Here is a 26,719-nt window from a genome sequence, read left to right on the forward strand (position 1 = left end):
TCCAGAAAAACAAAAATGAGGAATCAAAGCTATTATAAAAGATAATCAAATGAATTTCTATATTAGGATATTGTAAGAGAATGTCCTAATATTCCATATTTCCTTTTCAGAACAGTTTGAGTTTCTATTTGCACTACTACTTAAGATGTGGTTCTTAAAAATGACAATCAGCCAAAAACAAACAAATCCTGTTATGACAACAACATAAGTATATCCAGCCATGGGTTAAATGTAACAATTCATGGTTGCTTATAGGCTTCTCCAATCTGTTTTATTCCACATGTATTGGGATTATGAATCCCAACATTCAGTGAATTGTAGTTGCAATACGTCTGGAAGATAAGATTGGGGGAGTTTCATTTATTGGGTTGGGTTGTGTCCATATACCCTCCTTACCTCCCTCACGCATGTTCTGATTGTATAAAGTTCTTATCCAGGTTAAAATACAGTTTCTTAATTTGGAAATCACAGAAAACCACAGGTTTAAGAAACTCTACCAAAGCCAAATGATTAAAAGGGGGGGGGGGAGAGAGAAGAAAGAACACGCATATACCTTGCTATACCAACAAGTCATAGTGTTGAACCAAGATTTTCCTGTCTCAATCCAGCTAGTAACAAAGATAGCTTTGCGGATGATATTTATTTATTTAATTTCTCCCCCGCCCATCTCTGGGCAGTTCACACAAAACATTAAAACCATAAACACATATAAATACATAAAACATAAAAATTTAAAAGAATTAACAATACCTGTATGACTAAGGTTAGTTCATGGGAAAAGTAGGATCACATGCTTAGGAAAAATGGGAAGAAGATGTGGAGAATGTTACTGAATCAGTGGGAATTAGATTATTTTGCAGACAATTACTGTATATATAGTATTAAAAGAGACACATAAAAGAGAGCAATATGATTAGAGTTACACAACAGCAAGACAAGTTCTAGAGATAGCATTCTCAGAACTGAAATGACATGTGACAGGAAGGAAAGAGAGAAAGCATGACAGGACCTTGGAATATAAGAGTGGCAACATTTATAAGCCCTTGAGTATGGACAATGGCTAAACAGAAATTGCTCTTCATTACACCAAGCTTCTAAAGATGCTAACATGGATACAATTATATCTGTAAAACTGAACTACAGATAGTCCCCTAATTACAAACAGGTTACGTTCCAAGAGGCTGTTTGTAAGTCCATTCTGTTTGTAAATCCAACCACGTAAAAAGTAAAAAAAAAAAAAGAGGCGGCGGCAGGAGGTAGGGCAGCAGTGTGGGCAGAGGAGCCCTGCCTTCTGCTGCCAATGCGTCGCCAGGTGAGGCAGGAGAGGGGGTGGTAGCAGAGGAGAGGGGAGCGAAGGACAAGCCAGTGGGACGCGGCACACTCTGTTGCCAGGCAAGGCAGGAGACCTCTGCTCCATCTCCTCTGTCACTGCCCCCTCTCCAATGGAGTGCACCACATAAACTAACCCTTTCTGGGAACTCCAACTCCAGTGCAACCCTCAAATGCAAACGGAATGTGGGAGAAGGTGGGAAAGGGTTAGTCTGCAGCGCGCTGCAACTAAGCCTTTCCCGCCTTCTCCTGACTTTCGGTTTTGACTTCCAGCCCGACTTCTGGTTCTGACTTCCAGGTCCATCCTGTTCATATTGGTGAAAGTTCACAACGTGAAAGTTTGCAAGTAGGAGACTGTCTGTACTGTAAATATATGGAAAGAAATGGTGTTCGGTAGAAAACTTATGAGCATTATCTTCACCATGCTGCTTTATTTATAAAATCATTTTCAATCAGGGTATGTGAAAAAACATGGTGAAAAGAAACAGCAGGACACACAGAAAATGAAAAGGAAAGGAGTATAGTGCACATTTACTTTATTACAAAAGTCTCAATCTGAACACATTTTGAGGTAAACCTTTGTTCTTCAAGAGAATAGTTATGGTAGACATCACATTCAAACATATGGTTACAGTCTGAGTATGACCATTTAAAAAAATATGGAGCAACAGAAACAGATTTTGCTCTCAAAGCTACTGATGCAAATGCAATGCTACCTTTCAATTTATTTTAGCATTTTTGTGCTTGTCATCCTAACATTTGTTTTGAAAGAGAAATACTTGGGGACTAAATTGATTGCTACCTTTCACCATAAAATTATGTGTTTTTAAAAGATACTTCTGCATCTTTTGAATTGAAAAAATGAGTAATTTGATAACTTGTGTATCAGCAAGTAATGTTTTCATTGTTTCTTGCGTTAAAAAAATCTCTTAGCCACATTTCCATTACTTTCACTGAATACATTTTATATACCTACAATATTAGTCAAATTGGAGAAGCATTTGAGCAATACTATGTTTCAGTAAGTAGCTCAATTACGATAAACTTGAATTTTGATTTAATGTATTCAGCTTTGCAAAATTGTTTCTATGCCTCAATGAAAAATAATAAACCAATTTTACACATAATCCTTTTGTTTAGTTTTATAATACTGCATTTCCAGAAAATAGTATTAGAGACATTAATTGAAAACGATAAACAAGTTTAATTCCCGATTTCGTATTTAATATATATATATATATATTCATATAGAATTTTGCATGAGACAACACAGTTCCTAAAAATGACATACAGCTGGACATTTTTTCCTGACCACCTATTGGAAATTCTTATCTATTTATGAAATACGGTAAAAAGCTTAAAATTGGGGGGTGGGGGAGAAGCATACTCATTTTCACGGCTCTGCTCATGGACTCCAAAGGGTATCCTAGCTTCTAGTAATTTTGGGGTTTGCTATGTCACTGGAAATGGTATCACTTGGCTATGCTAACACACTGCCTGCAAGAAGGTGCATACATGCCTGTGTTTTTTCCTTCTTCCATGCCACAGTGAGCACAAGCATTATGGTCTGACTCCAGCTATAGACTAGGAGGCAAACCAATCATTTCTTTCTATACAGTGACATCATGAAACCAAAACAAAGTGAGAGAACATAAAAAGGGGTACAGTTTTTGAACACAAGGGGAGAGGGCTTCTCATGCACAAACGGCGACCAACGGAAGATCAAATGAACCTTCATAGAGACAGGCAATTGCAAATAAAAGGACCTTGGGTTTATTTCTGGGTAAGCAAAAAAGGTCCATAAACACTGAGTCCAGCTTTTTAGATGGGCCTTCCAAAACATGGATGTAAATTGAGATCCACAATCCAAGATGACATGATTTGACAAAGGCCCTGTAACTAAAAATGTGGTCTAGAAAAACTTGTGCAGCCTCTTGAACTTGCAAGGAATATAATGAGCCCACTTGACAAACAAGTGCCATCACAAAAATGGTTCTGTAACCCTGAACAGAGGGAATAAAATCGACTGACGCAGACTCTCAAGATCCCCATGATGAAGAGAGGGGTTGCAGTAAACTGTACAGCCTTCCACAAACAATCTTGAGCTGGTGACAAACATGACATGAGAAAATATAGTCTTTGACATTTGCCCCTACTCTCAGATACCAGAATTCTCTGAACATCTTTAAACACTCCCCCACATCCAGCAGTTCTATTGTCATGGAAGAGTTACAATATCTCTTCCCTTAAAGCAGGGTTTTCCAAACTGTGAGGTGTACCTCTCTTGGGGACGTACAAACAGAGTCCAGGAGAGGCATGAAGATTTTTATCTTTTATGTCTTTATTAAAAATAAAGTTTCATTGTATTGTTTTAATTGCTCATTTGTGTTCATTTTGGTATTTGGATTTTTAAGAGAAGTATGTACATTAAGATTACACTAAATAGGTGCGATGGCAAAAAGTTTAGGAACCCCTGCCTTAAAGGAAGGGGAATTATAAAATGGACATTGTAAAGTAACTGCTCACCTCTTATAAAGAAAGATGAAGAATCAGACTATGGGTGTCCCTAGAGGTAAGTAATCGAAGCCCTGATGTATGAATGAAGCATTCTATACTGTTCTAACAGATCTACTGTCTGTCTCCCTACTCCCAACCTTTCTGGAAGGTCTGTTCTCTGGGGTGGGACAAAGTTGCTTGGCTTCAAAACTGTGGTAGAGAGGGATAAACATCAAAGAGTATGTTCAGTTTTATGTGATAGTGCATCTGTGAGTCAGGAATATAAGTAACATAAAAATTGACATGGGATAAAAATTGTGTCCACCTGATCTGACAAAGTGTGAGGGATTTTGCCTTGTGCAACTGTGCTAAGTTCTTGCAGCTATGGATTACTCCCGCTAAGAAATGCCTCCATTGCTGGAATGCTGCTTTTACCACAAACAACTCTATTGAACACCTCACTGTTTCTTTCAGCTGGGAGAAGCAATCTGGAATAAAATGTACATGGCAGGAGATCTTCCTCATCCAATAACTGGAAATCTCCCAAAGGTGGATTAGAGGGGTCTATTTGCACAACAAAGGGGTGAGAGAAGTTTGGATGTTTGAGTAGGGGTTGGGAAAAGGATTGTAAATCCTGAAATGCTACTTGCTTTTCAGTAAACCATTTCAACTTACATATTTTCTTAAGAAGTTGAGACACTGGTCTTATGTTCTTGCAAAATTAGGGACGAATTTTCTGCAAAAATTTGGAAAACCTACAAAATGCTGGATATCCTTCACTTTTCTAAATACCTACCATTAGAGTGCACTTTCGCAGGATCCATTTGTATTCCATCTGTAAAGATCAGATAACCCAAATAATCCAAATGGGAAGAAAAGATGCATTTTTCCAATTTAGCAAAAAGCTTGTGTGCGGAGTTGTTCTAAGACACCTCTAACGTGAGCCTCATGCAAAGATAGATCTTCTGAAAAAATCAGTACAGGTAGTCCTCATTTAGTGACAGCAATTGGGAACCGTGACTCCATCACTAAGTGAAGCAGTTGCTAAGTGAAAATCATATGACCCTGACTGTGCTTATAATTTTATTTCAGCTTTCCTTTGCTTTACAGTGTCATAAGGATATGACTCCAAATAGCTGGGTGAGCCCAAACGGCAGGGAAGGTTTATGGACCTCGATTCATGAGGAAGCCGGGTAAAAGGGCAAATCTTATAGCCCTTTTGCCCCACTCCCCCACCCTTTGGAATGCTTACCCCAGCACTGGGATACTGTCAGGTTCAGCCCAAAGAACTCCACGAGTCAGTACAGATACAGTTCTGTTGTGTTTATTAGCTTCCACCTCAAAGACCAAAATCTCTCCAGACTGAATCTAAACTTCCCAAGCCAGCAAGCCAAAACACCGTGAATTCCTTAGGGTGGTGCCAGTCTCATCTTCTTAACCTTCCCACGCTCCTGTTGGGGGCTACAGAAATGCTTATCTCCCCGAACGCGGCCTTCATCAAACCATTCCATCACAGATACTTAGCAAGAAGAGAATTGTTTATATTTACTTTCCACTGGAGAGGAAGGGATTGCAAGAGAGTAACAGACACAGATCCATTCCATCACAGATACTTAGCAAGAAGAGAATTGTTTATATTTACTTTCCACTGGAGAGGAAGGGATTGCAAGAGAGTAACAGACACACAATGGGGAGTACACGTAGAAAGGAATGCGCTGGTGCTGGCTGTCTGCCTAGTGCACTCACTGCTGAGGCAAACAAAAGCCTTGTGTGAATGTCCCGCGGATCTCAGGGACGCCGCAAGTCCCAGATTGATCCGGGGAGAAGCTCTTGAAGCCGGCGGAGGAGAGCCAGCCAAAATGGCTGCGAAAGCCGGGGCAGCTCCAAAGGAAGAAGGAAGAGAAGGGTGTCAACTGGGTGAGATGGACTTTTACTATTTAACTATTCTTAGAGAACACCTTAAGTAACTTAAAGAGATTTTTAAAAGTGAAGAAAAGTGGATTAAGCGGTGAGATCGAGCCTTATAAAAAAAGGGGGGAAATTTTTTTTTTTCTTTTCAACTTTCCCTTTTTAGTGGATTTGGCAAGATGTTTTTCTCTTAAAAAAAAATATATTTTTAACTGGATTGGCTTTTTCTTTTCAATACTCAATAACTTTTTATTTTAAGCCTTTTTTTTGACTAAGATTTCTTTATTGTTGTAAGAAATTTATACTTTTTGATTTTGAAATGGGGAAAGTGGAGTTAAGAGAAAGTAAATGAAAGAAAGTTGCACTGCCATTTAGAGGCTCGACATAGTGCTTTTTTTCTTCTATTGTGACGCATGCTCAAGGACCCTGTGCTTTCTAAAAAGATAGTGGGATGTGCATGTTTATACAGGTGCCATCCGTAACTATAAACAAGAAAGTGGAGTTGAAAGCGATTTTGAAAATATCAAGATGGAAAGTTTGAGCTAGTCACAAGAGCCCTGATTAGTGGTAGTAGCTCTTCTTTCTGCTAGAAGCTCTGCTTTGCTCTCCACTCCCCCCTCAGTTGGATTTTTTTTTAAAGAGACTTAGTCTTTTCCCTCCTCTTCTTTTTTTTTTTTCTCCTCTTGCTTTTTTTTTTTTTTTCCCCTTATTTTTGGCAAGAACAAAGATAAAGAATCCTTTGACTCAATGAAGGTTTATCAAGATAATAAACTATACGAGAAACACAATGCAGAAAAAGATCTCTAAACTATTGAGGATGACTATAAAAAACTGGAAGAAGAGCTGCAGAAATTCCCTCAAAAAAAAATAAAAAAAGATACTAAAGCTAAAATGGACTTAATTAAACATAAAACGGGATCAATGGAAAAGGAAGAAATAGTACAAGAAATCAGAAACATTAAACAGAATTATTGTGGTTAATTAACTGATAAATGAAGAGGGACAGACTTGTTCTTGGCACTGAGGGTGAGAAAAAGATTATACAAGATTATAATGGAAAACCGTACTAAAAGAATGCACAAAAAGAAGAAGTAAAACAATATTGAAAGAAACTACTTCAGATGTTTAAAGAAAAAACGAGGGGAATACAATAATGATGGAACTGACAGAAGCTTCAAAAAGCAGAATGTTTGAAAGGACATTTATTATTGCTTTCTCTTATCCAATAATATAGAAAAAGGAATAAACAGTTAGATATTTTGGGATATTGAATGAAAAGGGTGAACTCAAAATTATGCAAGCGCTGGAATAAAGTATAAATCTGAGATATATAGTTAAAAATTGTATTTGATTCTAAATATTTTAAGAGATTAGACATTTACATATGGTTGAATATAGTAACATATAGATTTTAAACTAGAGATATTTTTGTTGAAACATGTAGTGAAGAATCTGGTTAGAACTGTAACCCGGTTAGAACTGTAACTGACATTGTAACTGATACTGGTTAGAACTGTAACTTTTAAGAATTGGAAAAATTAAAAATTATTTATGCAGGAGGAAGTTATTGAAAATTATGAAATGTGCAGAGATGAGTTAAACTGAGATTTGAAATTAGAGTAAGAAGATAAGTAACTTGTTTTTATTAATGATTGGATGAGAAAATATAGTAATGTAATGGATTAGAAAACTTTATAATAGAAATTTGATATTAATTATTATATATATACACATATAATCGATAGATGAAAATGTATTACTAATCCTATTGAAAGTTAAAATTTCTTGTAATAAATGATTTTATAGATTAGCTATGAATGATTAATAATTGTTAATTGATAAGTATACAAGTATATTTTGAATAGATGATATGAGAATTTAAGATTATGAAAGGGGCACCAACGAGTTGGTAACTGGTTGACACACGCTATAAAATGGAAGATGCTCTTTTTTTATGCCTTTTTATGGTTTTGTTTGTCCATGTATGTTTTGTGTTTGTTGTAAAAATAAAAAAATATTAAAAAAAAAAAAAGCCTTGTGTGAAATGTGTACTAACTGACTGTAATGGCGAACACGTGACTGAGAAACAGATGCTGTAGGTTGTAAATGAGGGCACTGGTCGCAAAGTTACTTTTTCATCATCACTGTAACCGCAAACGCTTACTGTCCGAGGCAGTTGTTAAATGAGGACTACCTGTATGTCATTCAAGTACACCATTCATTTCATTCATGGAGAAGGCCTTGCTACAATTAACCAATCAAAAGGGCATCATTGCATGTACAAATTTGTCATGACTCTCTTTCATTCTGATGAAATTATATGTGCCTTGCAAGTCCAATTTTGTGAAAATGCCTGCCTTTTGAAGGTGGTCCAGTAGGCCTGAAATAAGAAGCAGTGGGTAGCAATCATCAATGGTAACACCTGCAGTTCCCAAATTGGGCGCCATAGCAAATTCACAGGGGTGCCATGGGATATTTTCAATTTTTGAAGGAAACACAGCAATACTTGACATCTGTTGGACACCATGCTAATTACCAGGGGCACTGAGACCAATAAGTCCTATGATCATTTGTCAGTTGCAGAGATGTTATACATTGCAAAACTCAGACTGCCTGTCAATCGCTTCCACAAGCAAAGGTTTCTATAATAACTGTGTGGGCAATTTAAACTGTTGCACTGTGGTCTCATCTATGAAACTGACAGTGGCTGAGTCTACAAGAGCTAAGACTTATATTTCAAAATCCATGGTTGAACGAAGTATCATGGATAATAACATGCACTGCCTGTTGTTCACTGCCTGAGCTCTTCTTAATTGTCTGAGGGACCCCCTTCCCGACAAGTTTCCCAAAGGCAAGGCTTTGGAGCAATTTTGGCAACTGCTTGCTACATGTATACTGCAGTTCCACAGGAATGACACTCGGCAGCTGATTCAGAGGTCTGTACTTCAACAGTGCAAGTCTTTGCTAGGTGTCCTGGGGCCCCACAGCAGAAACATAAACAGATCTCTTCTTCGCTGTTTCTCTGCTGTAGACAAGGTTCTTTTTACTGTTCCTATTTGCATGGGTTATCCAGGACAGGTGTCTGAGGAGGCCACAAAGAGGTGAGGTGGGGAAAAGAGGCAATAAAACCTCTGCCCTTTACTATTTCCTTCATATCTCAACTCTTTCAATTGCCCACTGATTAACATACAATGCTGAAACAGCCCTTCCAAATTTTCTGGTGTGCCTTGTCTCACTAACTCATCTCTCGGTTCATCAGCAACTCCTTCTTGAAATTGGTCAATTAGAGCAAAATCATTCCACCCCGTGTCTCTGGCATATAACTGAAAATCCAATATATATTCACAAACATTTGTAGTTGCCTTGTTTCAGCTTGCTAATCTCTGAGTTTGCGAGTGCTCTCCTAACCAAATCCTCAAAACTAGCTCTAAAACTTTTCATAAAGTTCTGGTAATTATCCAGTAATGGATCATTGCCCTCAATGAGGGGCATAGCTCATTTGGTTGCCTCTTCTTTCAGCAGACTTAGAACAAAAATAACTCTGGAGCAATCTGTAGGAAATTCTGCCGGCCGACCCATCATAGACAATTAACACTGAGTCATGAAAGTCCAAAACTGATCCTGGACTCTTCCAAACCTCTCCAGAAAACTCTTATGAGAGCTAAAGTAATATCGGTTGGGCTGCAGGCTGCTAAGCTGCTCCCAGTGGAGGCAAATCCTACCCCAACTGCTATGTTAGTTGCACCATGTGCACAGCATTGTTTGTTATTTGTAAATCCACTTGCTGTTACTGTTGTAACAATGCTTCAGCAAGTTGTTCTGGGGACAGTGGGGTGCCCAGGGTATTTGATGCCATCTCCACAATCAAAGGCAAAGTTTTATGCCTCTCTGATTAGAGAGCACTGAGGCTGTCAAGTTTAATGTCAGCTTTCGAGGTAGGCCAGGTCAGGAACAGATACCATAAGGACTACTGGAATTCTACTTTACTGTTGTAGCATATAAAAACAATCTTAAAAGCTTGCCAGAGTTTCCCTCTATCCTCTTTTATACCATGCAGAATCATGGTATTTTGAATCCCTTATGCTTAATTCTGAGCATGAAACTGAGCAAACTCAGGGAGGCAGTGAAGGACAGGAAGGCCTGGTGCGATATGGTTCATGGGGTCACGAAGAGTCGGACACGACTTAATGACTGACCAACAACAACAACATGCTTAATTCTTTCTCAGGGCCAAGGTTTCATTTACTGTTTATCTCTTAAGAGTGTTCACATTCCTTCACTATCTCTGCCTGCCTCTACAATACTAAAACCACAACTCCCAGGAAAACCAGACAGCATGACCAGTAACTCTGCTCACTAGGAATACTAATAGTAGTAAATCCAGAATTGTTCAGGGACTAAGATCAGGATGAAGAGTTGCTTAAGACCAAGTGAATAGCAAACATATTTCAAGTGTCTTATGTATTTTGTGTGCAACATTCCTGCAGATCAAAACTGAGGATGAGCATTCCATTCATCCTTAACCCAACTCTTCTGAATCAGAATATTTGTTCCCCTTTACATTGTTCTTTTCCTATGGTTGCTTATTGAATTAACATAAACTAATTCAATAAAATATTAATTAAAACTAGAAGAAAAGACTTGAATGCAACTGATGAGAATAAAATTGAAAAAGTAAGGTATTTGGTGAGAAATAACCACAGAAATAATAGTGAAATAGACAGAAAAACATTTTAGGGTCTGAGAAAAATGATCATGGTCTGGGTGATAAAATTAGTGAAGATTTCAAAAGATGAAACTCTTGTCATGCAGACGTAACTATTGGAAGTGGTTGTAAAGTTTCATTAAGTAAAGCTCTCATTTTATTGTTTCCACACAAACAGGCTGTTGGAAAGAAATTAGGTAAACAGGCTCAGGACCTTACCCATTTATATGTCAGCAAGAAAAACTGAAGAGAATGGGAGTGAATTTGCTTTAGGGGGAGAAGCCAACAAAAGTGTGACTGAGTCTGAAAATGGGCTGGATCCAGTTGGGGGATGTAGAGAAAAAAAATCCAGAAAAATATCCCTCAATGCAACTCTACAGGAGAGGAAGCAGGCCAGCTGCTTGGAATGTTGCTGACCACTGCATTCTAAGCCCTCCTCCCTCCTGATCCAAAGCAGAGCTATTATTAAGGGCTGGAAAGAATTTCAGAAGCCATGGTCTTCAAGCTTTCCCTTTTGAAGGTAAAGGGAAGTCTATATTAGCAGTGTGGTGGTTTGGGAAATGGAAAAGTAAAGTTGTGGCTTCAGATATATAGGGGAATCAGCAAATGAAGGGCTCACACTGTAGTTCACTAACCTGGATACAATTCATGTAAACTTGAGTACTGTTTATTTATTAGATTTATATCCTGATTTTTAGGAGTCCAAGAGAGTGATATCTAAAACACTCTTTAACTTGTACGGCCAGTACAGCCACAAGCAAAACACAGTAAGTAGAATGTGATTCCACTTAATAGAGAAAAACTTTCAAATGACAGTGGTTTATTGTGTAATAACATTTTGTTCTTCAATATTTCTAGAAGAGAATGGTTAAAACATTAGATTAATTAAGATTAAAGGAAGACCAATTTTGGTCAAATAAATCTAACATAGGCAAGACTTAATTAATACAGTGATGACATACCAAATACATGATAAAAAATACGCTAAGGCTGTTACTAAAAGCTATACTGTATACTATAAATGCATTTTAATTGTTGTATATGTTTTAATGCTTGTTGGTTTGGGCTTAGATCATAAATTTATGTATTATTTAATTTATGATCCAAGTCCAAACCAACAAACATTAGAACATATACAACAATTAAAATGCATTTATCAAAATTACGTGAAAGCCCCAAACAATCAAAACTACAAGGAAGGCACTAGTTGATTCTGATAAGCCAAAGCTACAGATAAAAAAATTTGCTACCACTCTTGATACATCTGAAAGAAAGTTTTCTTAAAAAGAAAGTAGTTATCTTGCAATGAGGGAGATTTAAATTTCTAATAACTGGAATTATGAGTTCTGATCACCATTGCATATAAAGTTGACACTTTAATAGAACATGAAACACGTATTCAACCTCTGTATTTGAACATATAAAAATATGATTCATATGGGAGGTTGAAATATCTTCCAGTTGTCACCCTGATGAGTAGTGCATTGATTCAGGGCAAAGGCAAAAAGGCCTCTCATGTGGAGTATACATGATCTGACAGAAATAGCTAGGGAGAGTCCAGGAGAATGGAGTGATTCTACCAAAATTTAGATGGGAAATTTTGGCAAATCCAAATGAATATTAAAATCCTAGACCTGCTGCTTCAATTCTACTAAGGTTTTTTAAGGCCTCAAGTGAGGCTGTTATTGACAGACCACAATAGATCAGATCTTGGTCACTTTGCCTTCACTGGCTTTAAATCTGTCAACCAGGGCAAGATGGACGAAAGTAATCCCCCAAAGGAATTGTTTTGCCAAAGACCTTAACTGGCATAGTCTTCCACTGGCCCTGAAAGATATGCAGCTCTCAAATCCACTAGGTAGACCAGATCAAGAAAGCAACTCCTCAAAATGGCTAAAACTACTTTGAGATTTTTTACTCCTCTTCACCCTAATAATGGATCTTGCATATCTCTGCCAAGGTCATCTTCCTTACTCTCTAACACAGACCAATTCTAGTTGCATTAAAGCATTAGATGTCAAGTAAGGATGTGTGCTATACTTTTTAGATATTTAGACTGCATAGAGTTGAAGATTTCAATCTTCTTATAGACATATACCTGAGTTCCATAGAGCAACATACTATAACTTCAGCCTTGAATAGTTTAATGGTAGCTTGGACAAAATTATTGCCACATCAGCTTGTAAATTTAAAAATTGCTAAAGACACTTTTGGGGCCCTTATAGATAATTCCCTTGCTTGCCCCAGCAGGAAGAAGATTGAAAATGGATAGCTATATATATTTTTATATATTTAGCTACTGAAACACACACACACAAACACACAGAGAGTGTGTGTGTGTGTGTGTATTCAATCCTGCCTTTATTATTTTTATAAATAACTCAAGGTGGCGAACATACCTAATGCTCCTTCCTCCTCCTATTTTCCTCACAACAACAATCCTGTGAGGTGAGTTGGGCTAAGAGAGAGTGACTGGCCCAAAATCACCCAGCCAGCTTTTATGTCTAAGGCAGGACTAGAACTCAGTCTCCAGCTTTCTAGCTTGGTGCCTTAACCACTAGACCAAACTGGCTCTCAGTTTGTTTGAAAGACATTTAAAACCAAAATCTGCTTGAAAGTTCTTCCATTTATCATCCATGGGGTTGAAGTGTTTTCTTGAAAATGACAGGACTTTTGTTTTTGAGTGGTGTATTTAGAGGTGTTCTCTATCACAATAGGCCAATAATGCTCTAAGTTCAACTTTTGAAATAGAGAGAATGGCTGCCTCAACTGCATATACAAAAACAGACATTACTTTGGCAGGAGATGGAAGATGAAAGTCTGGATTGGCAAAAAACTCAACAATGTTATTAATATAGAGGTCAAACAGCAAGGGGCAAGTATGTACCTTTGCTTTACTCCTTCACAAGTAGGTCTAGGCTCCATTAGGTCCCCACTGCTATTGCCATTAACCTGTGTGATAGTACCTCAGTATAATTGCATAATTGTATACATTTTGAGAGCATGCAAACTCTGAATTGTTACAGCTATACTTCCTCTAAAAGTACTGTACTACATTTACAAGATACAAAGAAAAATAGAAGAAAGCTCCTATTTTGCCATTATTACTAAAAATAATACAAGTATATTTGTCCAATTAGAAGAACATGGGATACGATACAATTCTCTGTGGTGAAACATCTTTTCAAAGAATATTTTCACTCTATTCCCTGTTCTGTATCTGTATGGATGAGGAACTGAGAGGCATGACTTGGTTTCTCATTCTCTTAGAGGACTGCTCATACATACACATAAAAGTAGATCTCTCCTGCATTCACAGGCAATTTCCACACACCAGACTGTCCATGTGGATCTATTCATAGAGTCACAGAGATGGGAAGGACCTTAGAGGTCATCTAGTTCAATCCCCTGATTGGTGCTAAGAAATTATAATTTCCACTTTCCCTTCTTTTTAGCAAAGCTGTAGCCCAGCAACTAAAGAGCAAAAATTTCACTCAACTGCCATAGTGTGATCCCCACAGAATGTCTTATGACAATCAGAATATATGATTGATTGATTGACTGACTGACTGACAGACAGACGTGTATGTGTGAACATGCATATTCTGATATCCCAGTTTTGGGCAGAAAAAGGACCAGGACAGCAAGTATGTGTTGCAAGCAGGTTTACCTCAATTCCCCACATGGAAGCATACAAACAACTTAAGGCTTAGTAGAGGCAAGTTTTGATGAAGCTTTTTGCTTTCCCAGGCTATCTTGTAAATGATTTTTATTTTGCACATGTACATGTTCACACACAAACACACCCACACCCACAAATGTTTCTGTTCCATTTATCCACTCCTTGAGTACTTTTGAAAGGCCTCCCAGGCTGGGGTTGCCCCATCGATGCAGCCCCATCACCCACAATCCTTTGCTTGGACAAACAAAACTTCTGTTTTCTCTTAATTCCTTCAGCATTTTAAAGAATTTTGCCATAATTAAGTAGCAATATATAACCTCACGGTTGGTTAATCTGACATTGTAAACATTATGTCAGCGCTCATATGTGCGCCAAATGATTTTCTTTCTAAAACTTCTCTTTTAAAAAAAGTGGCTATTCATGGTATTGTCAGAGTGGGTGCAGAGATGACAAGCCAGTAAGGCAAAACGAAGTGCAGAGTTAGTTTCTCATCCCAGACGGCAGTGATGGGGCTTGTTTACAAGAACTCTGAATGAAGAGCAGTGCAGAACATATGAACAAATTCCCTTTCAGACAGTATAAAGACCATGCATGAGTGATTTGCATGCAGCCAGCATAGCTTGTTTGTCATGCCTAAAGCCAATAAAAGGGTGATGCAGTTAAGATTTTTATACATAGCACCAGCCTGAAAGAATGATTATCACATTTTTTTCTAAGAAAGAATAGTATAATTTGTGGTTTATAAAAGCAGTGCCCCAAGAGAAACACAATTGGATTTAAGTATTTGCTTTGAAGGAATCAAAGCAGATTCATCCACAACTAATTTTCTTTGTCTCTCTGAGGGCAAGCAACTTTCACACATCACAAAACTGACCCTGGGAGCCAAATCATAGCTTGATTTGGGGATGTATTCAATCTGTTGATCCCTAGAGAAATACTGAAAAAATAAGGAACTAGCAAACAAACAAGAAAGAAAATGTCAGAAAGCAAAAAGGAAGTAAGCAACTCACTCAGTCTATGACACAGATGTCGCATGATTTATTGAGTGGCACCAGAGTAACACAAGCAAAGGATAAGTTTATCTGGACAGGGACCTACAATCTAAATGTCAGCATCAGGAAAGATAAAGGAGAAAAGGTAAATTTCTCTAAAGAAAAATTACCGACAAACAGAAGATGGGAAAATCATTAGTCCTGTTGTATTAGTGATCAAAATAAAACGTGGAAGAAAATATAAAGTAAACCAAGGAAATTTATATTTTGATAGATTAAAATTCCAATTCGTTTTCCTATTACATTTCTGTTGCATAAGGGAAAATGTTTTTCTCAAATGGTCACAAAATCAAAACAAACCTTGGTTTAAACTAACAATTGTTCTGGTGTGACTGATATAGCATATATGCTCAAATATACACAAGTATGGTTCTATAAATCTTAAAACAATGCCTGAAGCTTCACTTCCATTAAATAAAAGTGCATTCTTCATAAAGAGGAGAGCTTACGTGCACCCTGTTATCCCAATGTCGAAGAGATAATTCAGGATACAATTTTCAACTTTTGTTTTAGTAATACCAAAAATTGTAAAAACATTAACCATAACCCCTTTCAGGATTAGGAAAAACTGCAGAAACAAATATTTCTGTTAAATTACTGAAGGTAATAAGTACATTTCTACATAAATATTGATCTGTTCACAAATATTGCACTGGTATGCACCATGTTCAGCACAAGGATGGATATAGGCTGTCCACGTAAGAGAACGGCAAGAACCTTGTTAATTATGGGCTTAACCTATAACAGCTTTTAATCCCAGCCTATAAGAACAAAAAGTTCCTTGGGCTCTATAATCTATATAATGGAAGCTATATTCTCCATACCAGACCAGATTCAGGAACACATGCCAGAAAGAGAACTGCAAGAAAACTGCAAGTGCCAAATAATGAAAGTGCAATCTAGTAATATTGTCAGCATACTGATAGTACCCCCCTTCAAACTGACAGGTGACAATGCCCAGTGGTTTTATGTAGGTATTAAACAACAAGGGAATAAGAAAGATTTCCCTTTTCACAAGGGAATCCTTGTGAAATACTATTAGTCAATGTCCTAGATGTGGAATAATAGTCTACCAACATTACCTTCTGAACGTAGCCTGACAGAAAGGACCAGACTTAGTGAAAGACAGTGTCCCTAAGGCCCAGTCTTCCAGGATAGTTCAGGACAATGTAGTTTATGAAATCAAAAGCCACCATGAAAACTAACAGGACTAAACTCTCTCCACCCTATTTCCAGCATAGTTTATCTAAATCACAAATGTAACCTTAGCACCATATTTGGTATGAATGTCCAACTGAAATGGGTTCATTTAATCAGCATCATACATACAGCATCAAAGCTGTAAGGCTACCACCTTCTCAAATATCTACCTGTTCAAAAGCTATGTTTTTTCAACAGAACCTGTAGATTCTCTGCCATGAATACTAAACCAGATGGACCAAGTATCACTTAATGTAAGACAGCTTATGCTCTTCGATATATGGCAAGCTGAAGATAGGTCTCTTTCTGGGGTATGAAAAAGAACAGGCACCTACCATTTATACAAGATCTATATATTTATTGGAAATTTCCTGAGTTAGTTTCATTGTTTCATTGTTCTGAAGCCTTGGTGAACATTTTCAACAAGTTCACAAGGTCTGATTCCAGCCTCTAGCCACAGGTTTCCCAGTTCAAACCCTAGAGATGTAATCACTCTGCAAAGTTTCTTTTGTATTTCAGTGCAAGGGTCAATGGTTTTGAGACAATTTTTTAAAAACCAAACATTGCATTTCAGAGACAATGAGCAATTCTGGGAGCTAAAGCTGCAATCCAGTGCATGTATCTGAGTGTTAGTCACATAAAGATGCACAGAGTTGTACTGTGAATAACTTTATTTCATGTTTGAGTATATGCAAATGATTTGTATAAAAAGCAATATGCACAACTTAAATAAATTGATTTTAATGCTTATCCCCAAAGCATATTTACCTGCATATTCAGACACAGGAATCCTCCCCTAGTTGCCAATAGATACAGTCTATAACTTGAATAACTTTAGAATTTGTTAAAAATAATATATTTAACAAGCCTTTGAAAGATTTCCTCTGTTGAAAAAGAAATTCACCCCCCCCCCACAAACACAGATGATGATACAGAAAAACATGGTCTAATCAACTCAAGGATGGAGGTCAAGAGACTAACATTGTTTTGTCTGCAATGTAGTTTGAAACCAGAAATCAAAGAGAAAATGTTTTGATAGTACAGAATGCTTCAGGATGAAAGGCAGACTTAATCTGAGTGTCTGAATATTTTGAGAACTTCAGATATTTTAGAGTTTATATCAAAGAGGAATTACATTTTAGCTTTCAAAAAATGTGCATACCACAATAGTTCTGCATTGGTTTTGTTACAATGCATTTCTCTCAAATACACATACATGGGTTGAATCTTTGGTTTCATTAAAAGAATGTAATTAATAAGAATCTGCTAGTCCCTGTTATCTATTTGTTAACTTTTTCATCTGGTAAAAGGGTTTGTTTTGTGTTTGAAAAACCTGACCCTTTCCTATGCCTTCTCCACAGGGGTCATCAAACCCTCCTCTAGTCATTAAGCTGGACTTCCTGCTGGAATGAAGTAGTAAAAACAAATGAGACACGCTATTTCCATCCACAGTTAGAGAAGCACTGAAAAAACAGGCATTTCTGTAAGTCATTATTTTCCTCGCTCTCCCTCTACTCCAAAAATCATACACAAACCACCATTTTCTGAAGGTGGACACCTTCCCATTCTGTTTTGTTATACACATGTGCTCATTGTACAGTTGTAACCTAAGGATTTAGAAAGTGATAGCATCTCTATACTGAAAAAAGGTTTTAAGAGGGCACAATGAATCAAATGAAGACAGAAATCAAGGTAAACCTTTTCTCTCCTTCATTACTTCAGAAAGTTTTTTTAAATCAGTCCAGCACAAACTGCTTTTTTCCAGATATACTAGACTTCAGCTCCCATAATTCCTCCCAGCTCAGAACTGGTAACTAAATCAGTCACAAAATTAGGGAAGGCTTCTGCACCCAAATACTGACTTGCAATGGTAAAATATTTCAGGGAATGTGTGGCTCTTACTGGTTCTGGTTATAAATCTAAAGCAGTCAAAATAGCCAGGACTGTGTGACACACATAACTAGAACCAGGATTTTCTAACTTTTTTTCTGAGCTTTGAGAATTTTGGATTTAAAATAAAAAACAGAACGAAAACTATTCTGGGGCTTACATTAAATTTTGGTGTTCTTCCCCAGCTCAGCTTTATATAACATTTGCAAAACTTGCATAATATGGTTGGAGAGGACTTGCGAGGTTTCAGAAAGGGGACTTGGACTTCCAGACTATCACGGAAACCTCAGGGTTTCCACCCCTGATCTAGGACAAATCTGAGGGCTCAAAGAAATAAGAGCTTCATTCAGCTCATGCAATACTAGATATCCCACTATTAGCATCACAAGTTTATTTCACATTTTTGGAATATTCACAATTCAGGTTTTAATGTTTCTAGTTATGCTTTTATTCCTGTTTTCTCATAGCATTATCACATAAATTACCAGAAGGTAAAGATGCACTTTAAGCCATAACAAGTTTTTCATAATCAAGATACACACAATTTCAGTATAAATTATGAGTATTATACTTTAAATTACATTTGCTACCAGTCTGTTTAAAGACTTTTGTCCCCATACATTCTTTGGGCTCACCATACAATGCTCAGAGGAAACATAACACCTTTTAAGCTTCAGTGCATTCCCAGTGCAATGTGGAGAAAGAAAGATTCAGAGATTATGGAATAATCATCTCCAAATCGATCAATTTTCCCCTGAAGGTAAAACTGAAAGAAATAAAAAGTTGAGCAGTTCCAGCTACACTGCTTGAAGTTTAAAAGGAAAGGACCCCTAGGGCACATTGTGGAGTGATACCTATCTCCTTTTCCTGGCGCTTATTAACAGGTCAGAGATCTCCGTTACATTTACACTATTCCCAAGTGACATCCCCTACTAAGTATGATGACCTTTCAACCCAAATAAAGAATTAAAAACACAAAGTTCTTTAAACAAAGTTTTTTGCTATCATCAGCCATTTTGGAATTAGAGTATAGGACTGTGAAAAATCTCTGCAATATCTTCAGTAATTTCTTCTTAATATATTTGTACATGTGCATGCTTATATTACTTCATGAATCCACCTACTTACGGTTTTCAGAAGATTTTGCATACTACATTGTGTGACTTCTGGACTATGCTTGCCCCTTGAGTGACACTTCAAAAAGTAGCTAAGGTCTGGACAAAATTACATTGGTTTGGTTTCAGGTTAAATTAAAAGGAAAACAAATTAATTAAATACAGTTAACATGATTACTCCCCATGCATTTAATAATTTCCTCCTTCTGTCATATTAAAAACTACAATTTAGTGGCAACCTTTGAAGGGGTGCTGGGAGCTTTTGAGGACAACCAGTTAGTTATTATTGCGCTGCATTAACTCTTTACTTCCTAATCTGAATTCAAGGCATATCCAAGCACATTAAATAACTGCATTTTGCAATGTTTTTAATCATATATTAGATTAAACTAGACTAGAATCTATGAAAGTTGGATGGATATAAATACTGAAAATATTCTACATTTCGCACCACACACAAAAAACACAATTTTTGGAACAGTTACAGTACCAAATTTCTTAAAAGTATACTTTCATTTAAAAAAAGTTTCCAAGTCCTTAGGGCACTGAAATTATTTTCTCAAAACTGTGCTCAGTGCTTTAATACAAGATAGAGGAACGCCTAAAAAAGTTATCCGTGGGAATAAAGAGCAGTACTTTTCTATCTGCCCTAGAAGAAGTAAAACAATATTACATCACTCATACAGGTTGCTAGATTAAGATTTTCTTGGCATAGAGTTTGGATTATCTTGGCAGAGAACTGATTTTTTTCCCCTTTTTTATGTGCAATGTACATATAATTCTGAAAAAGAGTAATTTTCTTAAACTAGTATTCGGCTGGGCTGTGCAAAGCACATACTGCTCTATTTCTAGGCACTGTCTTAACTTGGACCATAACAGCAATTTAATTTAAGGCACTGCTTTAATCTAGAAAATTGAGTTGTGCTAATGAAGAAGAGCTGCATTTGCAACCCTCCACGATCTGGTGTTTCAACAGGAAACAATACTTCCAAGCAGGGCTTCAATCAAATCTTCATCAAATCAAAGTATCTCTTCCTATTTCCACAGAGCCCTACCATATAAAAACAACTGAGGGGAACACATCAGTATTGGAGAAAACTTCCTTAGGAAAATCAATATTGTGAAGTTTTCAGTCAAGTGGACAACACTCTATACTGAGAGTCATGTGCAAGTCCCACTGCTGAACAACAACAAATGTGGACTAAGCACAATGTCAACATACAGTGGGGCAAAAAAGTATTTAGTCAGTCACCAATTGTGCAAGTTCTCCCACTTAAAAAGAGAGGCCTGTAATTTTCATCATAGCTATACCTCAACTATGAGAGACAAAATGGGGAAAAAAATCCAGAAAATCACATTGTCTGATTTTTAAAGAATTTATTTGCAAATCATGGTGGAAAATAAGTATTTGGTCAATATCAAAAGTTCATCTCAATACTTTGTTATATATCCTCTGTTGGCAATGACAGAGGTCAAATGTTTTCTGTAAGTCTTCACAAGGTTTTCACACACTGGTATTTTGGCCCATTCCTCCATGCAGATCTCCTCTACAGCAGTGATGTTTTGGGGCTGTTGCTGGGCAACACGGACTTTCAACTCCCTCCAAAGGTTTTCCATGGGGTTGAGATCTGGAGACTGGCTAGGCCACTCCAGGACCTTGAAATGCTTCTTACGAAGCCACTCCTTCATTGCCCGGGCGGTGTGTTTGGGATCATTGTCATGCTGAAAGACCCAGCCACGTTTCATCTTCAATGCCCTTGCTGATGGAAGGAGGTATTCACTCAAAATCTCACGATACATGGCCCCATTCATTCTTTCCTTTACACGGATCAATCATCCTGGTCCCTTTGCAGAAAAACAGCCCCAAAGCATGATGTTTCCACCCCCATGCTTCACAGTAGGTATGGTGTTCTTTGGATGCAACTCAGCTTTCTCTCTCCTCCAAACACGACGAGTTGAGTTTAGACCAAAACGTTCTACTTTGGTTTCATCTGACCATATGACATTCTCCCAATCCTCTTCTGGATCATCCAAATACTCTCTAGCAAACTTCAGACAGGCCCGGACATGTACTGGCTTAAGCAGGGGGGACACATCTGGCACTGCTGGATTTGAGTCCCTGGCAGCATAGTGTGTTACTGATGGTAGCCTTTGTTACCTTGGTCCCAGCTCTCTGCAGGTCATTCACTTGGTCCCCCCATGTGGTTCTGGGATTTTTGCTCACCGTTCTTGTGATCATTTTGACCCCACCGGATGAGATCTTGCATGGAGCCCCAGATCGAGGGAGATTATCAGTGGTCTTGTATGTCTTCCATTTTCTAATTATTGCTCCCACAGTTGATTTCTTCACACCAAGCTGCTTGCCTATTGCAGATTCAGTCTTCCCAGCCTGGTGCAGGTCTACAATTTTGTTTCTGGTGTCCTTCAGCAGCTCTTTGGTCTTGGCCATAGTGCAGTTTGGAGTGTGACTGTTTGAGGTTGTGGACAGGTGTCTTTTATACTGATAACAAGGTCAAACAGGTGCCATTACTACAGGTAACGAGTGGAGAACAGAGGAGCCTCTTAAAGAAGTAGTTACAGGTCTGTGAGAGCCAGACATCTTGCTTGTTTGTAGGTGACCAAATACTTATTTTCCACCATGATTTGCAAATAAATTCTTTAAAAATCAGACAATGTGATTTTCTGGATTTTTTTTCTCATTTTGTCTCTCATAGTTGAGGTATACCTATGATGAAAATTACAGGCCTCTCTCATCTTTTTAAGTGGGAGAACTTGCACAATTGGTGGCTGACTAAATACTTTTCTGCCCCACTGTAGATCACAATGGATAGCATATTAGTGCTTATTTGTTTTAAACTGTGGTTGATTGGAATCCCAAATCACACACTATGTAATGCTATGTGGGAATGACCCTGGAAGACAGGAAGAAGAGCCGCAGCATAGACAGCAGACTGATAAATGAAATTTGAATCCGAAGGAGAAGGGGTGGCGAAAACATCTCAGAAGGGACCCTCCCTAGTTTTGGGGAGAGTAAAAGTGAAGGAAGGGAGGGGTACTTTCAGACTTACAAGATTGATATTAGCCTTGTGAGGCAGTCCAGACAAGAAGCACAACCAGGAATACTAGCTGTATCTTTACTGTAAGGTTACGTTAACAGTTGGTGCCTTCGAGTCAGTGCTGATTTCTGCTACCGCAGTTTTCTTGGCAAGGTTTTACAGAAGTGGTTTGCCCTTGCTTCCTTCCTATGGCTGAGAGAGAGTAACTAGCCCAGGGTCACCCAGCTGGCTTCGTGCCTAAGGCAGGCCTCATGGTGTTCTGGTTTCTAGCCTGGTACTTTAACCACTATACCAAACAAGCTCTCTTAAGGTTTGTTCATTTAAAAGTTCTCAAGCTAAAGAAATAAATCCCTCAGAGTTACAAAGCAGGCTTTTAAAACTGCTTTTAAATGAACTCTACAGTTTCCCCACTTTATTGCTATGTTTTATTTATCAACATTTAATTTTTTTAAATATTACTATATTTTTACACCACTCTGGGATTCTCAAGAATTCTCAAAAGGGAAAAGTGTTATAAAAATAAAATAAATAATATTTTCAAAACACTTATGAAACTCCAAAATTTAAAAAAACTATTTATTCTGGCTTGAGGTATTTTATATAAACAAAATATGTATGCATACATAAACACATCTCAGGTAAAACTGTACAGAAATCCAGTTTGCTTCATTAAAACTTGCTTTTATATTAGCAAGTTTATATTGGGCTAGAAACAAGTAGACCCTCTTCCATCCCTTACCCTTAGAGAATTTCGAAGTTGACCAGCCTGTTCTAATCTAGGTAGAATCCAGATGCCTGGGCTTTAATTTCCAGAACTGCCCAGTAGGCATCAGAATCCCAGGAGAGGTTGATACATTTAACAGACTATGACCTCATAAGTTCCCTCTCCCCTCAATATACTGAATCAAACAAATTCAAATCAATATATCAAGAAGAACAGAAAAAATGTCTACATTTCTATCCATACCTCACCTACTTCCAGAAAGCCTATTTGGGTCAAGATACTGGCCAGGCCAGAAAACAATCATTTGTTACTTGTCAGTGGGGCTAATATCTAGAAGAACACTTCCTCAAAGTAATGCACTGGGCATCCTGGCACGCCTACTGGCCTAAATATCTTGCTCTGAGGGATCCTACTCTAGGATGATGTTTTTTGCCTTAGATAACTCTGAAGATATTCTGAGCCAACAAAAAACGTCTTCAGGGGCATCTGGCCCAAATGGTTCACCAAGGAAAGTTCATTCAGAATGAGATATGAACAGCAAGTGCCACTGTCTTTATGAAAACACTACTGTTGCCACTCCAAAATCCACAAAAACAGGGAACAGTAAATCATCCTGATTCATTTCTGAATGACATCTGAATTAGAATTTAACTAATGCTGGAAAACATTATCCTAAATCTATATAAAGTTTCAAGCTAAATAAAGTTTACTTGTCGGGAAAAGATGGCCATCTCTCCACGTGTCATAAAATCAATGTTGAGCTAAGTAATACAATATCAATCTATATTATGCTATTTTTGTTTTAGGTGCTGCACAGTAGACACGGTATATCTAATTCTAGCAAATTTCTGTGATGATTATTTGACTGTCATTCACATTAAATTCAATGATATTTACTCCCAGGAAGTCCATACAGAACTATTGTGTTATGTGGTCAGTCTAAGTTTCCTGAGCTAAAGCATCATCCCCCCTTTTATTGTTCAATGGGAAAACAACCAGATCAATTGTATACAGCAATTCATTCATGCCCCTCCCAACTCTGCAACTTTGTTTCTTACATTTTCTAACTGGGCTTGGCACACATTGAAGCCAAAATATCATCTTCCAGAACATTGGGACAGATCATTTTTGCAATAATACCATAATTAGTCTTCTGTATAAGTACATTACTGATCTCATACAAAATTTGCCAGTAGATAAAAATGGGAACAGAATCTTTAAAACCTGACTCAGAAAACATACCAAGATAATTTATAATCCACCATAAAACAAGTAGTCTTCTTAGTTTAGATTATTTCAGGAATGGGAGTGAATGAGTAAGCTTCAGTGAGGAAGACTTAATTAAATCCTTGGATTTATTTTGAATTATTTTCATTTGTACCCACCAGCCATAAGTATTTTTTTCAAACCACTGAGACAACAGGCCTTTTAGGGGAGTCAGTCTCTGTCTTTGAAAAATATTTACTCAAGTGGCAGAACCACTTTAACCCTCATTTAGTATGGCAAGTTCTGCCCTCAAGCATGACCTGGGGTAAAGTGTCTAAGGAGTAGTGCTCCAGGAATTTCTCCTTTTGCTTCACTTCCCCTGCTAGCAGTCACTCAACTGAACACCCAACTCCAGGTGACATACGTTATGGGATTATAAAGGATTGGTCAGGAAAAAGTGAATGCAGTCATCCTTTTGTAGTCTAGGAAGACAAACAAAATGACTAATTGGAAGACATTAACAAAACAACGTAAGAATGAAGAGAGATGTTAAAAACCTACCCACAGACACCAACACCTTGCCAGGAACGAATGAGAATTGGCTAAATAAATTGTCAAATATATCAAAGGGCCGAAATGAAAGGGAAGCTCTGACGTACACCAACTTGTTTCAAATAATATTTTAAAAGAACAAAAAGCAATATAAAATACAACAGAGAAGAAATATGCTATCATTAACTTCTTCTTGACAGATATATTTTAATACTTAAATATGTTTTGTTTCATCAACTATGAAGCAGCTGGTTTCATATTCTAACTTCTATGGAGCCACGCCACTGGTCCATCTGGCCCTTATGCAGTCTGTCCTATCTGGACATAGAACGTTTTGCAGGATATTTTCCCAGACTCTTACCAAAGGTCTCTTTTTAACCAAAAATACTAGGAAATGAATTTGGATGCTGTGTAGCTAAGAGTTCTGAACTATGATACTTTTCATGCTCATGAATATGGGTTTTATGGGACTACTTTGTCTGTAGATGCAACATATAATCTGGTAAACATATAGTTCAATCTAGAACAATAATTTATTACTGAAGATAATGTAAACATGTCACCTTTGACCTATATTCAGCAGCTCAGTCAGATCTGAACTTCCTTCAAAACTAAATGAAAAAATAAAGATATTTCCATAAGAAATTGCTTGATTTGACTGAAGGACTGCTGCAAGCGCTGAGCCACAAATTTCTTCTTAGTTTTAAAAATCAAGTTGATGCCCAAACACCTGAATTTCTCACATTCCTGTTTTCTGGAAATGCCCAATACTTTTTTTGTGTTGGGATAGATTTCTTTGAATGCTATGCAAGTATCTTGGCTAATTCCTCAGATGTCTAAAGCTAAAATAATTTTTGGGAAAGCATATTAAGGAATAAGTCTCAGGATCAAAATGCATATAACAGTTCAGTCAACTGACTTCTATTCAATTCTTACTTTAGTATTATTAAGAAAACCCAACCAAAATATACTTGTTCAGGACTCATACAAGTTAAAAAATGAAACTCAATTACCATTTCTTTCAACTGAACAGCCAAGATCCTCTCATGAGTTCATCATGCCCAGTATATTAGAATGCTTGCTATCATATTCTGCTAATGCTCCCTCAAATTCTACTCAACAATTTCCTCTATGTCATTTTTAAACAAGATGTGCCGCTATACTAAGTTCAAATTTGTAAAAATAGAAGTATTCCATGCCATTTTTCCCAGTAAAAAAGTCAACTAAATTATAGGACAGAAGCTGGAATGGGCTAGGGAAACAGCCAAGCGTAAATGAAGATCATTCATGCTTCCATTAAACTTGAAGAAAACCCATTCAACCCTGCTCCAGAATCTTTACTTGAGCATTTCTGAGGGACACTTTCTGAGGTAAACTAACAAGGGCTGGAGATAGGAAAGGAATAAGAGCAGCATCATTGAAGAAGGAACCTAAAATAAGAAACAGAACTGTATAAACAGATACAAAGTGATAAGTGTTATTTACCTGTCAGTTGACATTGATTAATCTTGTGCTCTGTGATATCACTCAATGACTCGAACACCTGGAGGCAGCTGTCACAGCTGTGCACAGCTTCTTCCTCTAACTCCTCCCCTTCTTCCGGCCTTTTCTTACAATCTATCAACTCTCCATCGTCTGTCCTGTCTTCTAGTTTACAGTTCAGATCTGAAAGAAAATCAAGATTATGACTCCAGGGTTTTAGAAGAAATTATCCTATTTAAAAATTGGATTCTGGATGGATTTGTTGTATTGCTGTTGTTGTTGAGGCTATTCAACAGGTAGAAAAATACTTTTGGCTCGAGGC

General features: G+C 37.4%; 1 protein-coding gene across 11 annotated transcripts in view; it reads right to left on the minus strand.

The window, feature by feature from the left end:
* The window catches only part of ZNF521 (zinc finger protein 521), a 343,128-nt gene that overhangs the window by 266,310 nt on the left and 50,099 nt on the right, over nucleotides 1-26,719 (minus strand). For 10 of the 11 annotated variants that reach the window (XR_015794089.1, XM_088130975.1, XM_088130974.1 and 7 more), the window contains one exon: nucleotides 26,401-26,580. The exons of the other annotated variant lie outside the window; for it this stretch is intronic. Coding sequence is in view for 3 of the 10 variants with exons in the window: in XM_088130976.1 (XP_087987102.1) it covers nucleotides 26,401-26,580 (180 nt within the window). In the remaining 7 variants the exon portion in view is untranslated. The remainder of the gene's footprint in view (nucleotides 1-26,400; nucleotides 26,581-26,719) is intronic. 11 annotated transcript variants of the gene reach the window in all.

This window comes from Python bivittatus, unplaced genomic scaffold, assembly GCF_059951505.1.
Source record: "Python bivittatus isolate LINGU-HERP-01145 unplaced genomic scaffold, Pbiv_v1 ctg000840_np1212, whole genome shotgun sequence".
Lineage (NCBI taxonomy): Eukaryota > Metazoa > Chordata > Lepidosauria > Squamata > Pythonidae > Python > Python bivittatus.